Here is a 10514-nt window from a genome sequence, read left to right on the forward strand (position 1 = left end):
GTTCGCCACGGGCAGCTGCTGCTCTCCAGCGGGGTCCCCTCCCTGGACTGTGTGCTAGGTTGGTGGGGAGCGGGACCTGGGTGCTGCCCTCCCCCGCCCGGCGGCCCTCTCCTTCGCCAGGCCCTGCCTGTCATTTACCTGCCGTGACCCCCCGGCTACTCCCGCAGGCTTTTCCTCCCTCCCCGCAGTTCCCAGGATTGGGGGGAGTGTGGGGGGGAGAAGAGGAAGGGGCAAAGTAGGATCCGTTTCCCGCCTTGAGCCCCCCCGCCCTCGTGTGAGGAGGAGGCGGTACAGGCGGCAGCGCCTGCTTTGTAGTCTGCCTGCGGAGGAGAAGATTGCTCTTTGCCGGCCATTTAAATCCCTTTAAGCAGCCTTTCTAGAGTGGAAAGCTACTTTGTAAATTTCTTAGTAACACATTCCTGTCATATTTCACCCTGTCACGGTAGAGAGTCTGAAGTTTTCAGGTTTGAAAAACACGTTTGCTGAATTAATTCGTAGTTGAATGTGTGGTAATTTTTAGGGTGTGTTTGACCATAGGACTGAACTCTTAGTGTGGCTTTTCTGCCTTGCCTGCCGCTGCTACATCATTGTAAGTGCCCCGTTTAGATAAGTTACACTGGTGTGACGCTGTTCTTACTGCCTGTGAATCTGCTTTTGCCTACTGTCGGTGTCAGATAGTTCCTTGGATGATCCGTTGTGGCCATTGCTATGTTATAATCTGTGGCATGGACTAGCACCGTTTACTTGGATTGGGAATGAATTCATTTCACAGGTATAAACTGCATGTTTTGTCCGTATGCATTAGGGCTGCATGATCCTTTTACTAACTACTGATACCATTGCAGTTCGCCTTCAGTATACATAGATGGGACTACTTTTAGGTGAGGAAGGCTTGACTTCAGCTTTGCTCAGTCATCCCTGGAGGAGTACATGAAATATAGGAATATAACATTTTTCTTTCTAAGAATATTCCATATGGATAAGGATACATATAAAAGTTGTATCCATTCTATAAAAAAAGTTTTTGCAGCCTGTGTAACTTAAGGAGAACCACATTTACGTATCTTTTGTGTGTGTGTCTGTCTGGTAGGGAACATCTGCATTTCCATCAGGGTTTGGCATCCTTGTGGAGAAAGCTCTTCTTCCTTAAGAGAGAAGTATTTCATTAAGTGAGTGCAATTTGTGAAGCCCTTTGGTTGCATAAATATAAGATTTGCATTGAATATTCCAGCTCTTGTTCATATTCCCTTTTATAAAGAGTGGATTTTGCACAGCATAGGTCAGAAGATGTAGACAGCTCCCATGGTGGCAAACCCCTAAATGTCCAGGCATTTGCTAACATAATTAGTGGTTTGTTATGGAAACCGGGGAGACTTCTTCCAGTAAACCCAGGATCCCTTCTAAAATACCTTTTCCTTGTCATTTAAATATTCAATTATTTCCTGACCTTTACAAGTTTTACACTAGAACAAGACAGTTCATCAACCCTAGGAATAGCAACTTTTGAAAATACTTTTACAATGTTTTTTGGTTTGTGGTGTCTTTGAATAACTGGGAAACCCTATATTCCTGTCTTAAATTTTTGGTAACCTCCTAGCCTGGTTGTCGCTGATTTCTGGAGGCTGAGTGGGTAGGCCAGGAAAGACTCATGCCAAATATGCTGTACTATAATGAAATTTCAATTGATACCAGATATTAGGCAGCTAGGTGGACCTGTACAGAAACACTGATTTTGGAGGCTGGACCAGGACCTCAGGAATTCATCTATTGCAGCCTTAAAGCAGGCTCAGCACTGAATTTGGAGTTGGTTGCTCAGGGCTTTGTCCAGTTGAGTCTTGAAAATCTTTAATGGCAAAGATTTCACAGCCTCTCTGGACAACCCAGGCCAATGCTTAATTATCTTTGTAGGGAATTTTCTTTTTCCTTATATTCACTTGGAACTTTTCCTGTTCCAATTTATGCCTGTTGTTTCTTGCCCTCCTGCTGTGCACCTCAGAGAAGAGCTCAGCTGTCTTCTCAGTAGCTTCTCTTTGATGCCAGCTCTCAGGTCTTCCTCTCTTCTCCAGGTTGAACAGGGCCAGTTCCTTCAGCCACTCCTCTTGAGTCATTTGCCCCATCTAAGTTCCCCTCTGCCAAACTCACTTAAGTTTATCTTTACTTCTTTCTTGTACTGAGGGGCCCAAAACTGGACGTTGTATTCCAGATGTGATTTAATGAGTGCTGAGTAAAGGGGAGTAGTCACATCCCTTGACCAACCAACTGAGCTTCTGTTGACGCAGCCCACTATGCTGGTGACTGTAGAAGTATTGTACTTGGTCTCCTTTGTGTCCCTTTTGGGGGTGTCTGGAAATGTTTCCTAAGTGTCTTGCAGAATGCTATTTATGTGTTTCTTAAAGAATGCTGTTACTTTTTTTCTTTCATCTTGCCCACTAGCATTTAAATAATTGACTGTACAAAATATTTAATTTTATTGTCACCAGGGACTGAGGACAAACCTTTTTGTATAAATTACCAATGGTAGTTACTATAAACTCTTTTAGTCTTGTATTTTTCATAGACATATTTTTTAACTGTCACCAGGCATAGTCTTCCAGCTCTCACACTTTGGGCTTGGATTTGAGTTGGCTTTGTCCAGAAAATGCGACCCAAATATGGAATTATTTGCCAAACATGAAGATACAGCTTATGAATAACTGTGAATTAAAAATGTGAAAATGTGAAAGCATGGTGTTATCAGGTCTAATTAGAAACTTTTGGAGACGAAAAGGAAGAATTTTTTTACGCTACAGCTACTGGCCAATTTGTTACATTATTGTTGATGGCTAGCTCTTCCTTAATAAGTGCATTTCCTTTCCAAAAGAATTGGTAGATATGTGCTGGATTTCAAAAGCCATGTTACCATTAAGGTGCTTCTTACATCTCCAGGTTTCGTCTTCAAGTTTACTTTCAAGGTTTATAGGCCATATATGCCTGATCTGTGCTGAAGCAGTTCTCTGTAATGAGCTGTAACTACTGTGTAATATAACCATCGCACACTTGGTATTGAATGTTTTGTTTCAAGATGCTTGAAAAGGGTCACAGATATGCTTTGAAAACTATCAGGACACTTCTCAAGCTGCAAAGTTTGTTGTGTTTCTGTCCCTAAGCTCTTAAATCTCATTGCTGTAGGTAGCAACGCAGAAAGTTACGAGTGTTGCTTAGTTGTTTACATGTAGTACTGCCTTAGATACTGGCAAAAATAAAATTAAAAATGTTAAAATAAGAAAGAATTACAAGTTCACAGCAGTTTTCTTAGGAAACCTGAAGATCTTACCTCTTACTTTTGGTTCTATGAACACTCCTGCTACTTTTTCCTGTCATGTTTTTACTATTATTGTTGCTCATTGTAATATGAATATGTAACCATGGTGACTGCAATAGTTTTACATTCCATGTAATAGAATACACTTGTTCAAACTGTTCACTACATCTGATAATGTAAAGCCAATCCTCTGACCTGAGTTTGCCTGGACCATGCAATTATAATGGTGGAGGGCATTTAAAATGCATTTACTGAGAAGAAACATTGTTAGCTGTCTCCTGATGGCAATATAGTCCACTGCATAGCTCCCCTTCCGTCATTTTATTTCGGATTTCTAAAATACAGCATGCAGCAATAAGTTACAGGATGGGAAAACAACTCATTCTGACGAAGTTACACTGAAGTACACAGCCCTGCTTTGGCAATTGGTTATCGTTGTTCAAATGGCCCAAGTACTCAGCTTGCATCAGTACCAGACAAGCTTGCCTATAATGCTCCCAGGACATTTCCAGATCCTACCTGTAGCCAAATTAAATTTGTAAAACAAAAGAGACAGGACCACCCCATCTAGGAAACCCCCTGCCTGCTGCTGGCTTGCTTCACCCACGGGCCAGGATCTACGACTTGTCAGAAACCTGGCCAGGTCTCAGTTCTCGTCCAAGTCCGCTTTGCTCAAGCTCTGCTATAACTGACATGTATTTAAATTCATTAGATCTGTGGTTGAAGGTCTCCACTAATTTGTAGGTCTCAGAACGATCCGTTGCATAGAAATGTGCATGTATTTACAACTCTGCCTCGTAGAAAGAGATTGATGATCTGAAAATATAGCTTGTGAGAATTTTGACTGTGCTGACATACTCTTTGGCAAACAAATTCTCTCCTGTGCAAGCAATTTAAAAGCAGAATAGGCATGACTTCTGTGGTGGCTACAAGTGAGCTTTTTATAATCAAGATTGTAAATCCTTATTGCCATGTATTGCCATGTGATACGTTACTTATGGCTGGTTTTGTATGGTGGATTAGAACATGGGGATTTCATTAGTTGGTTGTTGTGTTTGGTTTTTTTTTTATCTAGGAAGTGCTTGATTACTCGATAAGCTTGCTGTAAATATTGAGGCGTTTGTACATCTTGATTCAGGAGCATAGCTTAAAAAAATCTGTGATGTGCTGAACAACTATGAAATTAGTAGCTGACTAAACATTTGTGCTTGGTGTACTGCTCAAATTGTGGTACATCATGACATGATGCCAAAGTAATTCTGCAGTGGTTTTAATTCAGGTGTTAATATGTGACTATATTAGCACTTTTTGGCTTATGGGAGAGAAATTTGCTTTTTTTCTTCCCTCTGGGTATATATCAACATTACAGGTGCTAAAGACATTCGCAGTCCCACCAGCAGAGCTAAAGATTAAGAATTGATCCAATCCGTCTTGGAATCAATTTCAAGTGGAGTTTAATGAGCTCTTAAATTGGTAGACTGAATTATCATGTTCACTAGAGTCCACCTACGCAGTCCAGAACCGCCTTATTTTATCAAGAGCTTTGGATATCATCCTGATGTGATTCAGTATGCTCCTAGCTTGCTTTTAAAGCAGTATGTAATTGCAGAAGACATACTGCAGTTTCCTTCATGCAAAACATTGAAATAGGCTAGTTACATATGGCCATCTGAACACTTGCAGGAATTTTGAGCTTTCCTGTCACATGATTGTGCAATAAAATATTTGTAGTCTGATTTCAAGTTATTCCACTATTTTCAGTCTTGGAATTCAGATTATAGAACAGTTTGCTCTTCACCTAAAATAAAATATGAATTCTTCTTTCACCATCTTTGTTAAAATTTCTTCTTGGGACAACCATTTAAACCGCTGTTACATAATTATGCTTGCTGTCTCTGCAAGAAGGAAATAAAGCAGTCAGGATGGGAATTCATAGATTTTTTTTTTTTTCTTGGTCCTCCACACTGTTGAGATCAGTGGGATAAGAATCTATGTATCAAAACATATTGGCAGATTCTGTTCTATTATTCATTCAGTTGTCTTTGATTGGAACATAAGCGTTGATTGTAATCATTTAAGCAAAAAGAAAGCAAAGTAACAGTGGCCATGTATAAATCCATCAAAATGTATTTTTATTTTTGAACAAATATTTCAATCAATCAACTGCATTCATAGAATTGTTTTTATGGCCAAGACATACTAGAAAAGACTTTAATAGTATATTTTTTTCAGATGTGTGTTAAGACCTTTATGATCTGTCAGTCCAGGTTTCACTGGGTGAAATCCTACCTGCCTTATTGTCATGCCTGTTTCCAGTAATAAGATAAAAACCTGTGGAGCCAGGATTTTGCCTGATTGACTTGGGTGGGAATCTGCTAGCCTCTTAGCAGGTCACTTTATATACATGGTTCTTGGTACAAAGGAATATCACTTGGTAGCGATTAATACAGAATGTTTACTCACTTGAGTCATGCAAGTGAAAATTCGCTGGCTCAGACCGTACATCATTATCGTAGTACTTGAGTGTAGTTGCATAGAGCTCTGCAGGATCTTTTTACCACAATGATGATAGTACAGTATATTGTGAAAGTAATTGTAATGTGTAATATGTAATTACATGTAATGTATAATTATTTCATAATAGAGAATTGTAGGAAGTATTGCAAAGGTAATTAAAATGTTGTTCACTTTTATATTTTTAAATTCCCCGTTATCACCTTTCTTTGACTTATAAACTAAGAAAACTTAATTGTTCTCTAACATAGTATTAAAATGTAGTCTTACTTTATTCTTCATTTTGTTTTGTTTCCAGGTGGAGGCGTAGCTGTTGGAACCCTTCTTCTTATTGGTTAGTATAGAATATATAGATACTTAAGGCCTTATTCTGATATGTTTTGCTCATTTTAATGTATCAAATAACCTGTCTTTTCATTGTTTATTAAGCTCAGACTTTAAGAAAGTATAACTCTCAGGCCCCTTCACTTTGGATAGCCTTAGGAGTGGACTATTGTCTATTTCAAGAATTACTGGAGGTGGATCAAAACCTTAAGACAGGTTTGAGCCTCCAGGAAGAATACTAAAGAATTCTGTTTGAAAGTAGGGCATTTAGCAAATTTCAGGATTTTTTAGGAAAATTTTCAAATTATTTAAGATTTTCTAAACTACTTGATTTCCTGTGAGATTCAGACTGTTTATCATCACAAAGATTTTTTTTGTTTAATTTGGCTTTTGAGGAAGATGTGAAATACAGAATCTTTTAATCTTTTTGTTGCCAGAATCATCTAGGAGAAAGCTGATGGAAGCCTGCTTTCTGTCAGGATGTGGATGACGCACACTGAGATGATTAAATAGGTTACATCAGAATTCCCTTTGCAGACTACATTGAAGCTGTCTTTGTAGACTGTACCGTGTCTCTATTGTAGCTGAGATGCTCAGCTTTCCTTTCTATTTGAAGTGTAGCAAAGGGGAAAAGGACTATTGTACACATACATCTTCTCTTCATATCCACAGGATACTTACTGGACCTTAGAGCTGAGAAACATTTCCCAGACCCCTCGGTTTAAGCACAGCTACCAAAACCACAGCTGTGAGGGAAGATTAACTTCTTGCAAGTTAGTCTTGTAAGTGCTTACAGTTTCAGCATGTAAGTAAAGAAGATCATTGTTGCAGAAGAGAAATTGAAAGAGATACCATCTGATTTGTCACATCAGTTCATTAATCTTGGGGTTCTAAGGGTACAAAACTACTTCAAAGTTATGTAAGGCCTGAATCGTGATAGAAATGTGATTTTTTTTTTTTTTTTGTATCTTAAATGTTTATCAGATTAATGGTCCTTATGAGAAACTTTCAAGCTTGTTACTTTCCTAGCAAAAAGAACTGATAATACAGGAAAAAAATGAAAGGTTACTGGAGAAACACCTGTAGTTATGTGGAAAACATCTACATGTGTAATCTGTGTTCACATCTTAAATAGTATAACAATTTAAATACTACTTTTTGATACCAAGTTGCTGGAACAGAGAACTAGGAACCTAGGGAGAATAGATCTAGTTCTTAGCTTTCCAGTCACTGCAATTTCTGTGAACTGTTGGAGTACAGAGAGTTGTGTGATTGTTTTCTCCCACTGAATAAGAGGTAAAGTACTTCAATTTCCTTATTTGTAGGAGTGATGAAAACTTGTATCAAAATATACCAAAAAAACATTTGAAATACAAGCAATGTCTGAGTGCCTACATATTAAGTGCCAAAAATCCTGCATTAAAGCCTTAAAAATGGATTTATTATTTTAAGTTCAAATAGTGGATTACAGGAAGACAACTGTCAATAGGTTTGAAATTGGTAGGTAAATTCTGGAAGATAAAAGTAAAAAAGGTGTTATTACACATAAAAATGCCAGTTTCTTATTGCAGAAGATTGAAAGTGTAGTAAGGTGCCATTTTGGCTAAATCCCGAGCTTTTGAATGCCTCACAGATTGTTGAGGATCAGTGCAAAATTGTAAAATGGGAGTATTGTAAAAAAAAAATTTGTAAAATGGGAGACAAAATCTGAAAAACTCAGGTACAGAGTAAGATACAACTAGCAAGAATTATCAAGAGTAATACAGGTTTTTCTTAAGTACCTCAACAGTTATAAGAAGTCCAAGAGAAGGGCTGATTGGTTACGTGATGAAGTGGAAAAGCTAGTCATAGCTGATACTGAGGAAGGGGAAAGTTGTAAAAATTTTTGTATTAATCTTCACCCAGAGGGAGTGCTGAAATCTCGTAACTATCATAATGGAGAACAGTGAGTAGATTTCAGCTTTGCCTAGGGAAAAAGCAGACTAGTATATGCCTAGGTGATTTGGGTAGTTTCAGATAAGATTGTGTCTGCAGAGTATTTTAAGACCTTGCTGATGAAGTGTCTAGGACCCTCAGTGTTTATGAGAAATGGTAGAGGACAATGAAGGAAAGAAGGAACTGGAAGATTAGAAAATATAAATACAGTTTCTATTTTTGAATGCTGTTGGTGGTGTTGCTGAATTGCAGGCCTTGAACTACAGTTCAGAAGAAAACAAGGATATAAGTAGCCACCAGTATGTTGAATAATCTTTCTGTATGAGAGAATGAACTTGTGGATAGTCCTTACAGCAGGACATGCTATTTATCTTCGCTTTAGCAGTTCTTCTGACATTAGTTCAAATGGCATTCTCATAATCAAAGCTAGGAACAATATTCCATGTTCATTTCTAATATGCATTCTCGGTGTTTTTAATGCAAACTAGCTTCACAATTTAAGAGATTTCCATTCCATCCTTCCTGTTATGTCCTTCTTGATGTTTTATAGGATTTTTACTTCCAGGTTTAGTATCCTGATCACTTGAAAATATTTCTGTTAATATCGTTTAGAATTCATTGGCAAGAAAGTTATGCAAAGACAAAAACATCATGTCTCTAGTGATAGGCACCACTAGGCTAGCAGCTGTTCAGAGTGTGGCTTTTAAGCCTTAAAAAAGATCCAATCAGCAATTTTCAGTCATTTTCTGAAAGGCATGAAAACAGTGTGGTCCTACCATTTTATCTGTATTTACTTTCGCTGTGGAATGACAGCCATCACATCAGAGACTGGTCTGCATTTGTATCTAATTTCAGTTAAAATATTTTGAATTGTTATAATATTTTTAATTAGTCTTAATACTAAAGAACCTAACAGTGAGATTTAGGGAGAACTTACTTGAAGTCTGTTTTAGCCACTATTGGGATTGCATCATGTTATCTTTGTTGGTATAAGGCTCATGTGAACCTGTGCTAGAAGCTGAACAGCATTTTCTGTTTGCCAGTGAACAAGGTAATTGCTCTTATTATGGCTTGTTGTTACTTCAAGGCTAATTTTTATTTCTGCATTTTATCCATCGTTAGAAGCAGGTGTTGCTGTCTCACTGAATCTTAGAAAATCTTGGGTTTTACTTAAAGTCTATAAATTAGCTTATGTTATGGTGCAGATTAAGTAATTTGCGTAGTTGCCTACCAGAAAAAATAACTGACATTTCTGAATTCCATGTAGGCCGCTCTCAGTGTAATGGCTACGACGTAAGCTCAGATTTTTTTGAGAAAACTGAATTGATACAGCAGTTCACTATTGCTAAAAGAAGTTGCCCAAATCCTTCTCCCCATTCTTGGCTCTGCAGCCGTGTTGTTCCTTGAGCTGGCGCTAGTGCTTTTCCGCTCTCAGCTCTCCAGGTTGACAGAAAACTGTTTAGTGACCTGAATCAGTTCACTAACATGCAAGATGAGTACCAGACCCAGCACAAGGGAAAGAAGGACTGCACAGTGAGAACTAGGAGAGAGAGTAGAAATTACCTTTTTCAAAGCAGAAAGTGTTAGTTAAGTTTAATGTTCTAATGAAATTCCACCCAAATTTCTGTGAATTCAGGAAAAATGATAGAAGTTTTCTCTCTTACTGCTTTCAATGAAGATCTTGCTTTCCTCACTTAGTTTGAGGAGAGCTGCTGTGGACAAAGGAAGAATTAAAAAATGGTATAACCGATCATATTTTACACAGATCAGAGATCATGAAACTAGATGAGTTTTGGTTTTTCTTCCCATTAAAATATTCCCTGCCCCTTCCAGTAGATGAACCGGGTGACATCAAATGAACCTGCCAGCTGGAAAATTGTCATTAAACAAAAGACAGTTGTTTTTAAGGAAGTGATCCACAGAGCGCAAGAGCTCTTGATCCCTAGGTGTAAGAAATCGGGCAAAGAAGGGAAGAGACCAGCATGGCTGAGATGAGAGATGCTGGTCGAACTAAGGAGGAAGAGGGAACTGCACAGGCAGTGGAAGCAGGGACAGGCATCCTGGGAAGAGTATAGGGACGCAGTCCGGTTGTGTAGGAATGGGGTCAGGAAGGCCAAGGCGCAGCTGGAGCTAAACTTGACTAGGGATGCAAAGAATAATAAGAAGGGTTTCTACAGGTATATCAGCCAGAAAAGGGTGGCTAAAGACAGCGTACCCCCGCTGATGAGCGAGACCAGCAAGCTGGTAACAGCAGATGAGGAGAAGGCTGAGGTACTCAACACCTTTTTCGCCTCACTCTTCACTGGCAACTCTCCTCACCCCTCCCAAGTTGATGGATGGCATGAGGGGGACCGGGAGGGCAAAACCCCTCCTGCTGTAGGAGAAGATCAAGTTCGTGACCGCCTGAGGAACCTGAATGCACATAAGTCCATGGGACCTG

General features: G+C 38.9%; 1 protein-coding gene across 1 annotated transcript in view; it reads left to right on the plus strand.

Annotated features, from left to right (window-relative positions):
* The window catches only part of ELP4 (elongator acetyltransferase complex subunit 4), a gene marked incomplete at its 5' end in the record, with an annotated part of 155751 nt that continues 145237 nt past the window's right edge, over positions 1 to 10514 (plus strand). The window contains 2 exons of the mRNA XM_035891184.1: positions 1 to 58; positions 6114 to 6149. Coding sequence (XP_035747077.1) covers positions 1 to 58; positions 6114 to 6149 — 94 coding nt within the window. The remainder of the gene's footprint in view (positions 59 to 6113; positions 6150 to 10514) is intronic.

Source organism: Egretta garzetta, unplaced genomic scaffold (assembly GCF_000687185.1).
Source record: "Egretta garzetta isolate BGI_Z169 unplaced genomic scaffold, ASM68718v1 scaffold523, whole genome shotgun sequence".
In the NCBI taxonomy this organism is placed as follows: domain Eukaryota; kingdom Metazoa; phylum Chordata; class Aves; order Pelecaniformes; family Ardeidae; genus Egretta; species Egretta garzetta.